This window comes from Stenella coeruleoalba, assembly GCF_951394435.1.
Source record: "Stenella coeruleoalba genome assembly, chromosome: 5".
In the NCBI taxonomy this organism is placed as follows: Eukaryota; Metazoa; Chordata; class Mammalia; order Artiodactyla; family Delphinidae; genus Stenella; species Stenella coeruleoalba.
Genome location: NC_137150.1, coordinates 28,476,086 through 28,497,093, shown reverse-complemented (window position 1 = coordinate 28,497,093; position 21,008 = coordinate 28,476,086). Strand labels below are relative to the sequence as shown.

Here is a 21,008-nt window from a genome sequence, read left to right as displayed (position 1 = left end):
ATTATGAACTTAATGCCAAAAAATTTATCAACTTAAATTCTTCAAAAGACAAAAATTATCAAAGCTGACACAAAAGAAACAGAAAATATGACTATCTATATATCTATTAAAGAAATTAAATTTCTAATTTAAAACCTTCCCATAAAAAAAACTCCAGGCTCAGGTGGCTTGGAGTAAATCCTACCAAATATTTAAGGAAGAAATAATACCAATCCTACATAAACTTGTTCAGAAAATTGAGGAGGGGAAGGTTTCTCAACTCAATTTATAAGGTCAACATTTTCCTGATTCCAAAACCAGAGGAAGACATTACACAAAAAGAAAAGTGCAGACCAATATTCCCTGTGAGCACAGACATAAAAATTCATAACATAATATTAATAAATCAAATCCAGCAATATATAAAAGGGCTACTACATCTTCAATGTGTAGTACATATTTCAGAAATGCAAGGTTGGTCTTAACTTTTGAAAATCAATCAAATTAACTGACCAAAATATAAAAACTACACAATCACCTCAATAAATACAGAAAAAGCAGTGGACAAAGTGCAACTTTTTCTATCCCTTTCAGGATAAAATCTCTTGGCTAAGTAGAAACAGAAGAGAACTTCTTGAATAAAGGGCACGTACGAAAAACCTACAGGTAATATTATACTTAAAGTTGAAAGACTAAATGCTTTTCTTTAAGAACAAAACAAAAATGTCTACTGTGATGGTTAATTTAGTTTGCCCGTATGATTGGGCCTTGGGGCATTCAGATATTCTGGTTGTTTCTGTCAGAGTGGTTTTTTTTTTTTTTCCCTGATAAGACTGACATTTAAATGGTGGCCTGACAAAAGCAGATTACCCTCCTTAGAGTAGGTGGTGGTAATCCAATCAGTGGAAGAAATGAATAGAACAAAAACACTTGTCCTACTTAGAGTAAGAAAGAACTTTTGCCTAACTATCTAACCTCAGCTCTTCCTGGGTCTTGAGCCTACAGAACTTCAACAGGAACTTCATGATAGGTGCCTCCTGGTTCTCAGGCCTTCAGACTCAGACTAAACTATCCGTTCTTCTGGATTTCCAGTTTGCCAACTATTTACGTGAGCCAATTCCTTAAATAAATCTGTGTCTGTGTGTGTGTGTGTGTGAACACAAACATGCATGCACACACACACCCTATTATTCCCCCCCCCCCTTTGGAGAATCCTGACTAATACCATCTACTCTCAGCGGTTCTATTCAACATCATACTGAAAGTCCTAGCCAGTACATTAAGAAAAGGAAAAAGTTTGGAAAGAAAGTTCCCTGCTCCGCATCTACCCCTTGTCTTCTTTTTCCCCCCAGATTTCTCTTCAACTTTGTAAAGGAACTCCTAACCTGTGTAGCAATTAAAAAGAATGAGGTGTACCTACAAGAAAGTCATGCCATAATTGCATTAATTTACTTAAATTCAACTATGTAACCCCACTGGAAAGAGAAAAAGGTGGAGGAGGGGGAACTAGAGAATTAGCTGGAGTGGGGGGGAGGGTACTTTAAACTAAGCCTATTATTCCTATGAATATATGACCACAAACAATAGAATGAATCCAGCTTGAAATAGCTGATGGAAGTTGTTAAAACCTATGAAAATAAAATGTCACTCACAAATAATGTGTCAATGACAAAAATAAAGCATAATGCTCAAGAAAAATAAATCATGTAGTAAATGCTTATTTGGTCCTCCTTCAGGAAGAAACTAAGTAACAACAAAAGGCTGTAGAGAAATAATAACTACAAAAGCATTAAATAAGTAATAAATACAATAACCTAAAAAATGGGAACAAGTAGGAATTTCCATTTTTAAAATGTAAATTATATATGTATACATACAAACTACTAAACAAAATCATACATATATGTTAAAAAAAACACTCCATATGACTTGAGGGTATATTTGCCTATACGTGATATCTGCCTTTAGAAATATAATACCCGAGGGAGGAACCAAGATGGTGGAGTAGAAGGATGTGCTCTCACTCCCTCTTGTGAGAACACCAGAATCACAACTAGCTGCTGGACAATCATCGACAGGAAGACACTAGAACTCACCAAAAAAGATACCCCACATCCAAAGATAAAGGAGAAGCCACAATGACATGGTAGGAGGGGTACAATCACAGTAAAATCAAATCCCATAACTGCTGGGTGGGTGACTCACAGACTGGAGAACACTTATACCACAGGAGTGCACCCACTGGAGTGAAGGTTCTGAGCCCCACATCAGGCTTCCCAACCTGGGGGTCTAGCAACGGGAGGAGGAATTCCTAGAGAATCAGACTTTGAAGCCTAGTGGGAATTGACTGCAGGACTTTGACAGGACTGGGGGAAAGAGAGACTCCACTCTTGGAGGGCAGACACAAAGTAGTGTGCCCATCAGGACCCAGGGGAAGGAGCAGTGACCCCAGGGAAGACTGAACCAAAACTACCTGCTAGTGTTGGAGGGTATCCTGCAGAGGCGGGGGGTGGCTGTGGCTCACCGTGGGGACAAGGACACTGACAGAAGAAGTTCTGGGAAGTACTCCTTGGAGTGAACCCTCCCAGAGTCTGTCATTAGCCCCTCCAAAGAGGCCAAGTAGGCTCCAGTGTTGGGTTGCCACAGGCCAAACAACCAACAGGGAGAGAACCCAGCCCCACCCATCAAGAGTCAAGTGGATTAAAGTTTTACTGAGCTCTGCCCACCAAAGCAACAGTCAGCTCTACCCACCACCAGTCCCTCTCATCAAGCCTCTTAGATAGCCTCATCCACCACAGGGCAGAGAGCAGAAGCAAGAAGAACTACAGTCCTGAAGCCTGTGGAACAAAAACATTCACAGAAAGATAGACAGATGAAAAGGTAGAGGGCTATGTACCAGATGAAGGAGGAAGATAAAACCCAAGAAAAACAACTAAATGAAGTGGATATAGGCAACCTTCCAGAAAAGGAATTCAGAATAATGATAGTGAAGATGATCCAGGACCTCGGAAAAAGAATGGAGGCAAAGATCGAGAAGATGCAAGAAATGTTTAACAAAGACCTAGAAGCATTAAAGAACAAACAAACAGAGATGAAAAATACAATAACGGAAATGAAAACTACACTAGAAGGAATCAATAGCAGAATAAGTGAGGCAGAAGACAGATAAGTGACCTGGAAGACAGAATGATGTAATTCACTGCTGTGGAACAGAATAAAGAAAACAGAATGAAAAGAAAAGAAGACAGCCTAGGAGACCTCTGGGACAACATTAAATGCAACAACATTCACATTATAGGGGTCCCAGAAGGAGAAGAGAGAGAGAGAAAGGACCAGAGAATATATCTGAAGAGATTATAACTGAAAACTTCCCTAACATGGGAAAGGAAACAGCCACCCAAGTCCAGGAAGTGCAGCGAGTCTCATACAGGATAAACCCAAGGAGAAACACACCGAGACACACAATAATCAAATTGGCAAAAATTAAAGACAAAGAAAAATTATTGAAAGCAACAAGAGAAAAACGACAAATAACATACAAGGTAACTCCCATAAGGTTAACAGCTGATTTCTCAGCAGAAACTCTACAAGCCAGAAGGGAGTGGTGTGATATACTTAAAGTGATGAAAAGGAAGAAACTACAACCAAGATTACTCTACCCAGCAAAGATCTCATTCAGATTCGACAGAGAAATCAAAAGCTTTACAAACAAGCAAAACCTAAGAGAATTCAGCACCACCAAACCAGCTCTACAACAAATGCTAAAGGAACTTCTGTAAGTGGGAAACACAAAAGAAGAAAAGTATCTACAAAAACAAGCCCAAAACGATCAAGAAAATGGTCATAGGAAAATACATATCGATAATTACCTTAAACATGAACGGATTAAATGCTCCAACCAAAAGTCACAGGCTTGCTAAATGGATACAAAAACAAGACCCATATATATGCTGTCTACAAGAGACCCACTTCAGACCTAGCGACACATACAGACTGAAAGTGAGGGGATGGAGAAAGATATTCCATGCAAATGGAAATCAAAAGTAAGCTGGAGTAGCAATACTCATATCAGATAAAATAGACTTTAAAATAAAGAATGTTATAAGAGACAAGGAATGACACTACATAATGATCAAGGGATCAATCCAAGAAGAAGATATAACAATTATAAATATATATGCACCCAACATAGGAGCACCTCAATACATAAGGCAACTGCTAACAGGTATAAAAGAGGAAATCGACAGTAACACAATAATAGTGGGGGACTTTAACAGCTCACTTACACCAATGGACAGATCATACAAAATGAAAATAAATAAGGAAACAGAAGCTTTAAATGACACAATAGACCAGAGATATTTAATTGATATTTATAGGACATTCCATCCAAAAAGAGCAGATTATACTTTCTTCTCAAGTGCACAAGAAACACACTCCAGGATAGATTACATCTTGGATCACAAATCAAGCCTCAGTAAATTTAAGAAAACTGAAATCATATCAAGCACCTTTTCTGACCATAATGCTATGAGATTAGAAATGAATTACAGGGGGAAAAAACGTAAAAAAAACAAACACATGGAGGCTAAACAATACGTTACTAAATAACCAAGAGATCACTGAAGAAATCAAAGAGGACATCAAAAAATACCTAGAGACAAATGACAATGAAAACACGACAATCCAAAACATATGGGATGCAGCAAAAGCAGTTCTAAGAGGGAAGTTTATACCTATACAACCCTACCTCAAGAAACAAGAAAAATCTCAAGTAAACAATCTAACCTTACACCTAAAGGAGCTAGAGAAAGAAGAACAAACAAAACCCAAAATTAGTAGAAGGAAAGAAATCATAACGATCAGAGCAGAAATAAATGAAATAGAAACAAAACAAGAGCAAAGATCAATAAAACTAAAAGCTGGATCTTTGAGAAGATAAACAAAATTGATAAACCATTAGCCAGACTCATCAAGAAAAAGAGGAAGAGGACTCAAATCAATAAAATTAGAAATGAAAAAGGAGAAGTTACAACAGACAACGCAGAAATACAAAGCATCCTAAGAGACTACTACAAGCAACTCTGTGCCAATAAAATGGACAACCTGGAAGAAATGGACAAATTCTTAGAAATGCACAACCTGCCAAGACTGAATCAGGAAGAAATAGAAAATATGAACAGACCAATCACAAGCACTGAAATTGAAACTGTGATTAAAAATCTTCCAACAAACAAAAGCCCAGGACCAGATGGCTTCACACGTGAATTCTATCAAACATTTAGAGAAGAGCTAACACCCATCCTTCTAAAACTCTTCCAAAAAATTGCAGAGGAGGGAACACTCCCAAACTCATTCTATGAGGCCACCATCACCCTCATACCAAAACCACATCGAGATACTACAAAAAAAGAAAATTACAGACCAATATCACTGATGAATATAGACGCAAAAATCCTCAACAAAATACCAGCAAACAGAATCCAACAACACATTAAAAGGATCATACACCAGGATCAAGTGGGATTTATCCCAGGGATGCAAGGATTCTTCAATATACGCAAATCAATTAATGTGATACACCATATTAAAAAACTGAACAATAAAAACCATATGATCATCTCAGAAAAAGATGCAGAAAAAGCTTCTGACAAAATTCAACACCTATTTATGATAAAAACTCTCCAGAGAGTGGGCATAGAGGGAAACTACCTCAACATAATAAAGGCCATATATGACAAACCCACAGTAAACATCCTTCTCAATGGTGAAAAACTGAAAGCCTTTCCTCTAAGATCAGGAACGAGACAAGGATGTCCACTCTCACCACTATTATTCAACATAGTTTTGGAAGTCCTAGCCACGGCAATCACAGAAGAAAAAGAATTAAAAGGAATACAAATTGGAAAAGAAGAAGTAAAACTGTCAGTGTTTGCAAATGACATGATACTATACATAGAGAATCCTAAAGATGCCACCAGAAAACTACTAGAGCTAATCAATGAATTTGGTGAAGTTGCAGGATACAAAATTAATGCACAGAAATTTCTTGCATTCCTATACACTAATGATGAAAAATCTGAAAGAGAAATTATGGAAACACTCCCATTTACCACTGCAACAACAACAAAAAAATACCTAGGAATAAACCTACCTAGGGAAACAAAAGACCTGTATGTAGAAAACTATAAGACACTGATGAAAGAAATTAAAGATGATACCAACAGATGGAGAGATATACCATGTTCTTGGATTGTAAGAATCAATATTGTGAAAATGACTATACAACCCAAAGCAATCTGCAGATTCAATGCAATCCCTATCAAATTACCAGTGGCATTTTTTATGGAACTAGAACAAATCAACTTAAAATTTGTATGGAGACACAAAAGACCCCACCCCAAATAGCCAAAGCAGTCTTGAGAGAAAAAAACGGAGCTGGAGGAATCAGACTCCCTGACTTCAGACTATGCTACAGAGCTACAGTAATCAAGACAATATGGTTCCGGCACAAAAAGAGAAACGTAGATCAGTGGAACAAGATAGAAAGCCCAGAGATAAACCCACGCACCTATGGTCAACTAATCTATGACAAAGGAGGCAAAGATATACAATGGAGAAAAGACAGTCTCTTCAATAAGTGGTGCTGGGAAAACTGGACAGCTACATGTAAAAGAATGAAATTAGAACACTCCCTAACACCATACACAAAAATAAACTCAAAATGGATTCAAGACCTAAATGTAAGACCAGACACTATAAAACTCTTAGAGGAAAACATAGGAAGAACACTCTTTGACATAAACCACAGCAAGATCTTTTTTGATCCACCTCCTTGAGTAATGGAAATAAAAACAAAAATAAACAAATGGGTCCCAATGAAACTTCAAAGCTTTTGCACAGCAAAGGAAACCATAAACAGACGAAATGACAACCCTCAGAATGGGAGAAAATATTCGCAAACAAATCAACGGACAAAGGATTAATCTCCAAAATATATTAACAGCTCATGCAACTCAATATTAAAGAAACAAACAACCCAATCCAAAAATGGGCAGAAGACCTAAATAGACATTTCTCCAAAGAAGACATACAGATGTCCAAGAAGCACATGAAAAGCTGCTCAACATCACTAATTATTAGAGAAAGCAAATCAAAACTACAATAAGGTATCACCTCACACCAGTTAGAATGGGCATCTTCAGAAAGTATACAAACAACAAATGCTGGAGAGGGTGTGGAGAAAAGGGAACCCTCTTGCACTGTTGGTGGGAATGTAAATGGATACAGCCACTGTGGAGAACAGTATAGAGGTTCCTTAAAAAACTAAAGGATATGATCCAGCAATCCCACTACTGGGAATATACCCAGAGAAAACCATAATTCAAAAAGACACATGCACCTCAGTGTTCACTGCAGCACTACTTACAATAACCAGGTCATGGAAGCAACCTAAATGTCCACTGATAGACAAATGGATAAAGAAGTTGTGGTACATACATACGATGGAATATTACTCAGCCATAAAAAGGAACGAAATTGAGTCATTTGTTGAGACGTGGATGGATCTAGAGACTGTCATACAGAGTGAAGTAAGTCAGAAAGAGAAAAACAAATATTGTATATTAACGCATGTATGTGGAACCTAGAAAAATGGTATAGATGAACGAGTTTGCGGGGCAGAAGTTGAGACACAGATATAGAGAACAAACGTATGGACACCAAGGGGGGAAAACCATGGTGGGGTGGGGATGGCGGTGTGCTGAACTGGACGATTGGGATTGACATGTATACACTGATGTGTATAAAATTGATGACTAATAAGAACCTGCAGTGTAAACAAACAAAAAACAACTAATATTAAACTTTCTTTGGGTTATCTGTATGGAAATATGTTAATATAAATGTTTCAGACATTACATGAAATTTCTAAAAATCTTATATGTTCTGGTATAATGTTATAAGTCATAATTCTAGTTATTACTTTAAAATATATATCTCAGAAATAACTAAATTTCCTTGTCAATTGCATTATTATGAACTTTCATCAAATCTTTAACCGTGGTCATTTTTAAGTCTTTTGTCATTTACAGACAGTTCTGGGTATAGTCTGATGCTTTCACAAAAATGTTCCTATAAAGGGGTTTCATCTTCAAGGAATTCATGGAAAAGACTCTGACAAGTACAGGTTTCGGGTAACTGACTATACTGCTGAACTGAATGAATAAGCATTTTCAGAACTCTAATGGAAAACTGATGAATTAATAAAAGTGCTAACAAAAGATCAAGATGAAAAAAAAATTAATTACATGGGACTGAGTGAACTGATGAGGATGATTATAATTTTTGTGACTTTCTGTTTGAATAATAAAAAAAAAATCCCACAAGGACTCAGAGGCAAAAAATATACAAATCAATTTTCACTGCAAAGTAAAGGAGCTGTTACAGTGGAGGATTCCTGGACTGAATGTCAATATTATGACATTGTATAAGTGTGTTTCGTGTTTGCTAACTGCAATCACTGTTGCTTTTGTGGTCATCCATTTACAATGCTTGGTGTCAGTTTATCTCTTGTAAAAATAAAATACAGTGTGTGTGCATGAAAAAAATAAAATAAAAAGTCAAAAAACCCCAAAAACCATAAAAAAAAAAGAAATATAATTCCCGAGGAACTCTACTAAATATTTAATAATCCAGAGGACCATCCAAGATATAAAGTGAAGAAATCAAATTATAGAATACATATATATAACATCATCCCTTTTCTTTAAGAAACCGACCAATCAACAAAATAAACACAACCATATGTTTATATATATTTGTATAAACCATATGTGTATATATATTTGTATAAACATGGAGGTCACTCAAGGCCTGTTGACCTTGAATCCCATATGATGGTAAAGAGATGGGGAGGAGAGATCAGCAATTTTTTCTTAAATAATGTTTGGAATTTTTTTGCCTGTTTCAACAATCATGCTATACTTTTGCCACTGGAAAAAATTAATAAAGAAAATTTAAATTAAAGGGAAAAATTAAATTACCACTAAAATAGAAAACAAAGGCTAATTGGCCATAAGCATACTCATTAAGAATTAAAATCTACCTAAGAATAAAAGTGAAAAAAATCCCTTATTTTAATGACAGCTACCCAAAGAATCTTTAATGTCCATTTATAAAAGCAAGCCACTGGTAATCTTTGGCAAGGTGCTCCTGAATATATCCTCATGCCAGCAAACATCTTAAACTAACTGAATCTCTTTCTTGGATCACAAAACTATTCATTTAATTTCCTGCCAAGCTAAATAGGGGAAAATGTATGCTTTACACTTTCAGACAAAATGCCTTGTTAAGTCTTAACTGTAGGGGTGGTGCAATAAATCCTCATGTGTTAACAAGTTGTGGTCTACAACAGAGTCATGTATTTTATTTCAGGAAAAAATATTACATTTTCTGTGTTTTCAGCAAGTTTAAATGGAAAAAAAAGGGGGAGGGGGTAAGAGAGGCTATTGTGCAGCTCTAAGCAAAGCTGAGAAAGGAGAGTAAGCCTGCCCAGAAATATGTGACCTATAGGTTTGGCTTAAATTTCACTTGCTGAATTCTTGATCTAAACCCATTTCTTTTCCATAATATATACTGGGAAAATGTCAATCTATCCAGTACATCTCAAACTATTCAAAGAATATTTTAAAACAAAAATTCTTAACTGTCCTATATACCATACTCTATCGCCTGTAGTTAACCAATATGGGTAAAATTCGTCTCCAATGTGACTTTCACTGAGCGTATCAGTGACTTATTCAAATAATGGAGCTGAAGATAAATTCAAATCTTGACAAGTACTCACTTTTACAGTTTCTTCTGTATTAAGTTTATTTCCCTTAACCAAGACAATTTGGAAAGGGTTGTTATTTTCCCAAACATGCTGTAAAAAAATGAAATAAACAGAGTATTTTAATGAAAGAAATGAATATTCTATGCTAGCAATGAAATCGTCTTATCAGTTCTCATTTCCGTTGGTAAAAGAATGAAAATACACCTCTGAACTAACAACTGAAAATCATATATATTAAAATAACCATCACAACCACTAGCACTTAGTTCTCAAGGCAGAACAGGCAGCATTCCAGTATTGCTAAGAAATTCACTAAACACCATTAAAAAATAGTATTAAAAGTTTTGCATAAATTAAGAATTGACCAATAAATTAATATAAAGATAATAACTTAATCATCAAGGAATGGTTAAACATTCAATTTCTTAAGACTGAAGAACTATTTTAAAACTTTCGTGTTCTAATGAATACAAACTTAAGATTTGCTTTATACAAATATATTACATTCTAGAAAAAAATGATGGCTTTGTTACATTTAAAGTCTAAAAGTATTCAATAAGAAAGAAAGAAGAAAACAGACAAATTATACCAAAACACTATTATAGATAAACTGAAAGAAATGAGATATACCAGAAAATCAACTGTCTCTGCACATCTAACTTTTCTACTAGAATGCTCAACTTGCTCTTTGAAGTCCCATTTAGCTCTAATCTCAACATATCTCAAATTTGAGGGCATTTTTCTTTAGCACCAAAAGATAATCGAAAACATAAATGGCCTGTTTACAATCATATGTAGCCTGAGTAAGGAAAAAGAAGGGTAGCTAAAAAGATAATTACTAATAAATGGTGATGGATCTTTGGCAAATATGCATTAGTATTCTGGGGAATATTAATATTAATTCATATTAATATTCTGTGGGAAATAGGCTTAAGCATACAACCTAACCAAAAAAATCGCGTGCCTTCTGGGGTTACCAAAGGTTCATACGTGAAACTTACAGAAATAATTCGAGTTTTCTTTGGTGGTAAAGGAAGAGGAAGGTTAGATGAATTTCGATTTATGGCAGCCTCTATGGCAATCATTTCCTGTTCATACAGCTTCTTGATCTTGCAACATTCCACAAGTATAAAATGGGGCAAGGTCCTATTCATTACACAGTTCCGGATATACTACAGTGGCAAGAAAGAATAAGGTAAGGATTTTCAAGCAAAACTTAAATCAACAGAAGAATAAAATTAAGCTGAACAACACTAGAACAAATGCACTGTGAAAGAGTATCTTAAATAACAACTCAATGTCAAGAATATGAGAAATAAAAATCACAACATAAAATTTCTACAATTAATTGAACATCTACATACCTGAGAAATGAACTAGATACTTCTTATATGTTAGAGCTAATCTTCATAACTCTAAAAGACAGATTTTCCCCTTTTAATAGACTGAAGAACTGAAAATCAGAAAGCTAAATTACACAGCTAGTATCTTTAACACCTGGATTTAAATCCATTTGTCTGACTTCTTTTCTGTTTGCTAAACTTTGGAGAAATATGTGCCACAGTATAGATGTTTTATTTTCTCTTCTCTGCACTTAAGACCTGACAGTATGACCAACTGGCACACCTTTCCAGGGGCAGGACTTGATCGTCATAGACTGTGATGCCACACTGCCACCTCTGACCAGTAAGTCAGGAAATGTGAATATGTAGTACACATGTGGCCATTTTTTATAAGTCTTGAGGTGGCCACATTTCCATGGATCCCTGAGGCAGACCTGGTACCTTTTCAGCACAGGGCTCCAGGCACCCATTACTGCCTTTCCATCAAAAACTTACTGGCCATTTGAGCTTGATGCTCTGTTTCATTTCCATGAAACCAGGATGATTCTCCAGAGGCATAAAAGAAGAGGGGTGGTTATTCACATTACCAAAGATTCCTAACATAATGAATAGAAATCCAATGTACTCCTCACTATAATAAATTTCCTATACAGATATAAAGTGTGACTCAGTATATTGTATTCAATTCAGAACCACTGAAAATACACTTCTGGAAAAAAGAAAATTTCCAGAATGGCCTATAAGTGGGAGTTAACATGATACTATGATAAATAAATTCATTCAAAAACTTTTCACTATGAAAGATGTATCATTTCATTTCCTTCAGGTTCCTTCACCTTCATTGTATATTTTCTTTCTCACATGACCTTGTACAAAAAACACACGTCTTTAGTTTTCTTTGTAATAACAAATTCCAGTTTGAGCAAAACAATGTACTTTCTTCCTATTAAGGTTTAAAAAAAAAGTGTTAAATTAAAGAAGCAGTAGGCTACTTAAAAGATGGCAGAGGGCTTCCCTGGTGGCGCAGTGGTTGAGAGTCCGCCTGCCGATGCAGGGGACGCGGGTTTGTGCCCCGGTCTGGGAGGATCCCACATGCCGCGGAGCAGCTGGGCCCGTGAGCCATGGCCGCTGAGCCTGCGCGTCTGGAGCCTGTGCTCCGCAACGGGAGTGGCCACAACAGTGAGAGGCCCGCGTACCACAAAAAAAAAAAAAAAAAAAAAAAAAAAAAGATGGCAGAACATGAAGGGAAGAAGTCAGTACTTAGATGTCACCACCAAGCACTTTTCATCTTCCTTCTTCCTCTCATGGGCTAGAGTTCAAGCACTTACTGTCAGAATGTCACAGATCCCAAAGCTGTGCACAGAGGTTATAACTGCTGCTAGACTTTCTACCTACTAAACCAAGGATTAAGGGCTACACTAAAAATCTGAAGAAAAAAAAAAAAAAAAAAAGAAGGGGAGGACACAAAATCCCCTGTTACCTGGTAATAAATCAGAGCTCCTTCTCAAACAGACATCACTTAATAACTGGCATGCCTGTATCCCTCTTGCTTAAAACAAACAACAAAAATCACAAATAAGAGTAATCAGAGGTTTCCATGGTGGCACAGTGGTTAAGAATCCGCCTGCCAATGCAGGGGACACAGGTTCAAGCCCTGGTCAGGGAAGATCCCACATGCCGCAGAGCAACTAAGCCCATGCGCCACAACTACTGAAGTCCGGGAGCCTAGAGCCCACGAGCCACAACTACTGAGCCTGCATGCCACAACTACTGAAGCCCATGCGCCTAGAGCCCGTGCTCCACAACAAGAGAAGCCATGGCAATGAGAAGCCCGCACACCGCAACGAAGAGTAGCCCCCACTTGCTGCAACTAGAGAAAGCCTGAGCGCAGCAAGGAAGACCCAATGCAGCCAAAAATTAATTAATTAATTAAATTAATTTTTAAAGAAAGAGTAATCACATATTTTCCTAAAATTCTGTTACTATTTACCTCTAACTTGGCACTTAACCCAGTATTCTTTATGTAACAACCATTTTTTGGTCTCCAAATGTAATTTTAACAAAAATATCCTCAAGTTCCTTGAAGGCAAAGCTTCTTTAAATAGCATACCTTATGCTGGGGGAAGGGGTGTCGCAATGCGCATATCTTATTTAAACTCCACTATACTCCAAAAATAACCTGAGGCACATCAATTCCCTGCATAAAACATCTACACAAAGAATTCATGACTAAATGTAAATAAATGGTAAATTGACAGTTAAAACACATACCTGGAACTGAATTAGTGGGTGATCACCAAACACATATTCTACTCTCCCACTGACTTGCAACACATAGTCATAGGGGCTAACTTCATCTTCTTTCCCATGAATAGTCAAACGTTTTTGGATTGCCAATTCATTTATTTTGATAGGATTCATATTAGGAGATACTTGAAAGCTAAACACATCCTAAAAAGGGGGGTAGAAAAAAGAAGCAATTTTGTATTTACACTGGAAAAAAAAATCACTCTTTACATTTGTACTTATTATTAAGTAATACAGTGTACACAACTATACATAATGTTTACACATGTACATCCTTTACATTTAATTTCCAGTAAATTTTCTTTCCCCCTACCAATCCTGGAAAATCATTTTTTAACCTAAATGAATACCTTGTTACAGTTCATCTCATTTTTAGTTTAGTGTTCCCACATGCTGCTTCCCAATGCTGGTTATCAGCAGTGATGGTGAAATGGCCAAATGAGAATTTAAAGAATTTGAGGGGGGGTGGGCGGGGTGATGCATGTATGATGGAGTCGGTTGCCAAACATCCTTTATTTTGAGATTCTGTCATTCCTATTTTTTGATGGTAAAATGTTTATTCACTTATGAAATAGTGCTGGCAATAAATTACGGTATGGGGTTTGGGTTTTTTTAAAGCAATAATAGCCTAAATAAAAATCTATAAACTCGGGCTTCCTTGGTGGTGCAGTGGTTAAGAATCCGCCTGCCAATGCAGGGGACACGGGTCCGAGCCCTGGTCCGGGAAGATCCCACATGCCGCGGAGCAACTAAGCCCGCGAGCCACAACTACTGAGCCCACGTGCTACAACTACTGAAGCCCGCGTGCCTAGAGGCCATGCTCCACCACAAGAGAAGCTACCGCAATGAGAAATCCGTGCACCACAATGGAGAGTAGCCCCCGCTCGCCACAACTAGAGAAAGCCCGCACCCAGCAACAAAGACCCAACACAGCCAAAAATAAATAAATAAAATAAATAAATTTATTTTTTAAAAAAATCTATAAACTCTATGTGACTTTCTAAAATTATTTCATGACTTAAAAATTTACTATTCTGTATGATCAAAAACTCTAAGAATTTTTGGTTTAATCCCTGGGAAGTATTTAGCCGAAAGAAAAGGAGACTAAGGAGACATATGATAGCTATATTCCAATCATCTGAATATCTGGCATGTAGAATAAAGGGAGATTGAATGGATACATATTAAATAAGAAAGTATAACCAGATAAGCAGAAGTCACAGAAAGCTAGTTTGAATTTAATTTTTTAAATTCAAAATTTAAATGTGTGCTTGCTCACAGTGAAAACATGCTACTTCAGTAGGCAGAGGGCTCCCATAGCAACTGGATGTATTTGGTTAGAGACACAGGATATAAAGGATGGTGAAAAGAATTAATATGTTATATAAAGAGTCTGCCTAGATGATGTCTAAACTCCTTTCACCGTTAAGTTCTATGACTGCTTGAATCCAATAAGATTTTACATCTATATTTCTCTTCTAACTTCAAAACACTTCTTTTCACATATACTTTGTTACAATGATGATCACATTAAAATTTGTATATCCAGTAGAGGTTTGACCCATATGTGATGAAATTCAAACTGACCTAGATGGACAAATTGCCCGGAGCAGGTATTTTCAAGTTGAATTCTAATCACCTTTTAACAGTAAAATTCCCTATTTCAACTCTTTCAACAATGCAGAATTCCTTAAACAGTATTTTAAATTTGATCTTTACACTTTATGATATCCAATTCTTGGCTTAAATTGAACTTGAGTCTCAACATATCTCAGTATAGAGTGGCAAATTGTTTTCTTTTTTTTTTTTCTAGACAAACTTCCTTTGCAAAATGCCTGAATGTAGGATCCTTTTTTTACATCTGACCTAACAAATACTTAATAACATGTTTTTGGCAAGGAGGCCGACTTGATAAAATGAGAAACACCTGGAAAAAATCCTGACTCTACCACTGACCAGCTATGAAGCAGGGCACAAAAGAACTCAAACTTCTCTCCCTTTCAGTTTCTTCACTATAAAATGGGGTTAAAATAACAACACTTTATTGGGTTGTTGTGAGAAGTAGAGAATATATTTCAAAAATACCTTTCATAATTCCTGGCATAGTAAAGTGCTCAACATAGAAGGACTACTGATAAAGGTTTTCTTATTGTTATCACAGTAACTGAAGAACAAAACAAAATATCCCTGTACTCCTACCCTAATTCCAAGGCCAGAGACTAGATGATAAAATGAGCACACTTCATACAAAGGCAGTAGCATAATCTAGTTTGTAAAATTGCTATGAACATTCAGATACTGATAACTGTATATACACTCTATTATAATGCCGAATTCCGAACCGGCACTTAGTTCACGTACTCACAGAATGCAAATGTAAGAAAATGGAAAAAAAGAGCTCTTTGATCAAACCTTTCATTTTATAGACAAGAGAAAAATCACAAGAGAAAATAAAATTATATCTACATTAAACAACATTATCTATACCAGGGGTTGGCAAACTTTTTCTCTAAAGAACTAGGCTTTGCTAACAACATATGAGTATCTGTCGCATATTCTTCTTTCTTTTCTTTTTAACATCCTTCAAAATTCTTGGAGTTTTTTACATCCCACAAAAAATATAAAAACCATTCAAAACCACTGCAGTTTGCAGACCCCGATCTAGACAAAAATGCATCAAAAAACCATATATGTGCAAAGGATGTGTCACTTTAGGTTGTCACATATAATCCTAAATATATTTCCATCTTAAATCTAAAAATGATCTATGTCAGTCTTTACTAGGTGAGGAACAGCCTCCTCTAACATTGGTGCTGCATTCTGGTAAAATTCACAAATTTATTATAAAGTATTTCTTAAAATAATATAATACTACCTGACAATTTTCAAAATGAACAGCCACAATGAGCTTTCCTCCGTAAAGTTTATCTTCTAGATTTTCAGGGATGGATGGTTCATGCTCTGGTGGATAGGTTTGCTTTAGCCAATCCATCCAAGACAATCCCACAAGCGACTGAATCTTTTCCTCACTGAATCTGCGCATTTTTATTCGGAATTCATTCACCTCAGGATCCTTCAAGGCATCAAATTCATGCAAACCTAAACAAAAATTTTAAACGTGTCATTTTGAGTAGCTAAGAGAATACAAAATATACTCAAAAAAAGATAATTTGGATGCTTGGTTTTTATGAAGCCAACAAAACTGAACAGGAAAATATTATGAAAGATAAAGAGAATATTATGAAAGATAAAAAAATATTCAAGATAAAATAACGAACTTCATGTATAGAAGATGAACATACAATTAGATTTCTAAAGAATACAAACTTGAAACCTCTTAAAGAAATATAGCTGGTTACCAATTTTAAAAAGATAATCACTGAAATTCACAGTACTATTTTAAAACCACATATGAAAAAGCCAGTTTTTCTTTACAAATCAAGTAAATCACATTTAAAATATTTAAGAAAGGCTAAGAATCTGAAAACTTTACAAATAAGCCTAAAACTCAAGTTATTACTTAAAACTCAGTAAACTTCAATTTTATAAACTTTCCGTTTACTGTGATTTTTCAACAATGGTTATAGCATATCAGTTAGTCAAAAATCTCATAAACATAAAACTATTTTTTGTTGTACTGAATTATGAACCACTTCTGCCATGAAAATAACTATATAACAGCCTGTATAAGCTTATAATTATTCTAATAAATAATTCTAGATATCTAAAATAATAGAACATGTATTAATTTTTATATGTGCATTAATTTTTACCTATCAGATTGGCAAACATTTTAAAGTTGGACAAAACCTTAAGCTGGAAGGGACAGAAGAGAAATAGGCATATTTAATATTTATTAGAACACACACACACACACACACACACACACACACACAGTTTTGACCCTGGTATTCCACCAAGAGGAAGTGCAACCTGAGCGACTCAGGACCAACTAGTGAAAGTCAAATATGTTCCCCAAACCAGTCACGTAAGATGCCCAGCTTCTTGTGAGCCCACCTTGCGCTTCCTCCTGCCAGCAACTTCCATCAGGCATACATGAAAGCCATCCACTTTCTCTACCATAAAAGTTTATCACTCCCCTGCCTGACTCTGAGTCACTGCCAAACACAAAATTCCTTTATTATAGCAAGCTCTGAGTAAAAAGTCTGTTCTCATTTGCATGATTGTTTATTTCCACAAATCTATGGAAATAATTGTACAGATAACATGATATCAGTACAAGCATGTTCACTGTAGCTTTGTTTATAATAAACAAAAAACTGGAAACAACCTAAAGATAAATCATTAAGACCTGGTTAAAAAAATTAAGATACATCCATATACGATGATAGAGTGGTGCAAGTGCTAAAATGAATGAAGTAGATCTGTGTTGTTAGGATAAAAGTCCCAGATATATTAAATATATGAAGCAGGAACACAATGGGTCTCGCAAGATTCCTTTTATGCAAATTCAAAAGAAAGAATGTAGAATGCATATAAATTTTTGCCTTGAAAATTGAGATAATATTAACAGCATTTCATAGTGTTGGAGAGGGAAGCACAGTGTGGCAAGCTGTTACTTTTCATTCTGTAGGGCCAAATCAATACTATATCATTTGAATATATGCACGTCAATGAGTGTTATCTTGATAGTAGACTTACCTGCATTGTATATTTACGTCTATTAAAACAGTCATTATTTCTAAAATAAATATTAGCACTGATTTGACGTATTAAATATAGAAAATTTTAAATGTTTAAGTTCCATAATACAACAAAGGTAAAATCTTGAGGGTAAAATATGATTTCTTGGATAGTTTTAGATCTGGAATAAAATATATTACTCTAAATCAGCTATGTGAATGAACTGTAATTTAAGCGAACTACCTTAAGTATCTCAGAGCTTCTTCCTTTGCACTGTTCAAACTATTTCTATTCACAGATCATCGGTACTACAGATAAGGACATGGAAATGGATACCTAATAATAGATACATCTAACAAAAATCAAACTCTTTATCTCCCTTTATCTACTAAAAGTCATGTCTAATCCACTTTCTAAATGTCTCTCAACTCCGTCTAGTTCTCTTAGGTCCTATAGCCATTACCTTAATCCTAGCTTCCATCATCTCTCCCATGGATTAATTATTACATCAGTTTTTCATTAATTTCTCTACTCACAATCTTAATCCCTCCAATCCATTTCCATTCCCCAACCTAAATAATTTTTCTAAAATGAAAATCTGATGATGTTACTCCCCTACTTAAATCCCTTCAATAGCTTCCCAATTGCTCTTACGAATTAAATCTCTACTTTTTACACGGCCTGGATGGCTCTGCATGCTCTGAAGCCGGTTGCCGCTCTGGACTTCCTGCTTATCCTAGCTGTCCCTTAAGCAAATCATAGTCAATTTCTTTTATTCCTTGAATAGGCCATCATTCCTATATGCCATTCCCACTTGGTTTTCCTTCTTCCATCTCCTTTCACCTACTCAACTCCTAATGAGCGCTTAAGTCACAGTTTAGCTGTTTGTCTGCAAAGAGGAAGGCCCTGACTCACCCAGTTGATTTAAGTGACCCTCCTTGACTTATAACAACTTTACATTGTATTGTAACTGTCGGTTTACTGATCCATTATTTCCCACTGGATTGTGAGCTCCAAGCAGACAAAGACCACATTACCCAAGTTCAGTGCTGTGGTTCTCAAGTATAAACACTCAATATAAACTGTTGAATTGCAATTGCTATTGTTTTGGTGATTTTTTTTCAATAATATAAATAAGGGACTCTTTTCACATAACTATGAGAGACAACTGAAAAGTACAGATTTCTTTCATACATCCCAGACTCACTAAATCCCAATCTCTGACAATCTGCTTTTTAAGAAACTGATGAATGGTTACCTAATCTATAACAAAGGAGGCAAGTGGACTTCCCTAGTGGTCCAGTGGGCAACACTCTAAGCTCCCAATGCAGGGAGCCCAGGATGTGATTCCTGGTCGGGGAACTAGTTCCTGCATGCATGCCACAACTAACACTCTGCATGCTGCAACTAAGAAGCCCGCATGCCACAACTAAGAAGTCTGCATACTGCAACTAAAGATCCCACATGCCACAACAAATATCCTGTGTGCCACAACTAAGACACAGCACAGTCAAAATAAATAAATATTTTAGGGCTTCCCTGGTGGCACAGTGGTTGAGAGTCCACCTGCCAATGCAGGGGACACGGGTTCGTGCCCTGGTCTGGGAAGATCCCACATGCCGCGGAGTGGGTGGGCCCGTGAGCCACGGCTGCTGAGCCTGTGCGCCCAGAGCCTGTGCTCCGCAACAGGAGAGGCCACAACAGTGAGAGGCCCACATACCACAAAAAATAAATAAGTAAGTAAATAAATAAATATTTTAAACAACAACAAAACAAAGGAGGCAAGCATATACAATGTAGACAAGACAGTCTCTTCAATAAGTGGTGCTGGGAAAACTGGACAGTTACATGTAAGAGAATGAAATTAGAACACTCCCTAACACCATACACAAAAATAAACTCAAAATGGATTGAAGACCTAAATGTAAGGGCAGATACTATAAAACTCTTAGAGGAAAACAGAGGCAGAACACTCTCTGACATAAATCGAAGCAAGATCTTTTCTGATCCACCTTCTAAAGTAATGACAATAAAAACAAAAATAAACAAATGGGATCTAATTAAACTTAAAAGCTTTTGCACAGAAGGAAACCATAAACAAAAGAAAAAGATAACCCTCAGAATGGGAGAAAATATTTGCAAACAAAGCAACCAACAATTAATGTCCAAAATATACAAATGGCTCATGCAGCTCAATAACAAAAAAACAAACAACCCAATCAAAAAATGAGAAGAAGACCTAAACAGACATTTCTCCAAAGAAGACATACAGATGACCAAAAAGTACATGAAAAGATGCTCAACATCACTAATTATTAGAGATATGCAATCAAAACTACAATGACATTATCACCTCACACGGGTCAGAATGGCCATCATCAAAAAATCTACAAACAATAAGTGCTGGAGAGGGTGCGGAGAAAAGGGAACCGTCCCACATTGTTGGTGGGAATGTAAACTGGTACAGCCACTATGGAGAACAGTATGGAGGTTCCTTAAACAACTACAAATACATATGACCCAGCAATCCCACTACTGGGCATATACCCTGAGAAAACCAAAATTCAAAAAGAGTCATGTACCAAAGTGTTCATTGCAGCTCCATTTACAATAGCCCAGAGGTGGAAACAACCTAAGTGCCCATCATTGGATGAATGGATAAAGAAGATGTGGCACATATATACAATGGAATATTACTCAGCCATAAAAAGAAACGAAATTAGCTATTCGTAATGAGGTGGATAGACCTAGAGTCTGTCATACAGAGTGAAGTAAGTCAGAAAGAAAAAGACAAATACCATATGCTAACACATATATATGGAATTTAAGGGGAAAAAAAATGTCATGAAGAACCTAGGGGTAAGACAGGAATAAAGACACAGACCTACTGGAGAACAGAC

The 21,008-nt window shown here is 36.2% G+C and overlaps 1 protein-coding gene across 4 annotated transcripts in view; it reads right to left on the bottom strand.

Annotated features, from left to right (window-relative positions):
* The window catches only part of PIK3CB (phosphatidylinositol-4,5-bisphosphate 3-kinase catalytic subunit beta), a 195,314-nt gene that overhangs the window by 76,715 nt on the left and 97,591 nt on the right, over positions 1-21,008 (bottom strand). For all 4 annotated transcript variants that reach the window (XM_079923349.1, XM_079923348.1, XM_079923351.1 and 1 more), the window contains 4 exons: positions 16,340-16,563; positions 13,429-13,608; positions 10,816-10,986; positions 9,827-9,904 (listed from right to left, as the gene is read on the bottom strand). In XM_079923349.1, the coding sequence (XP_079779475.1) occupies positions 9,827-9,904; positions 10,816-10,986; positions 13,429-13,608; positions 16,340-16,563 (653 nt within the window). The remainder of the gene's footprint in view (positions 1-9,826; positions 9,905-10,815; positions 10,987-13,428; positions 13,609-16,339; positions 16,564-21,008) is intronic.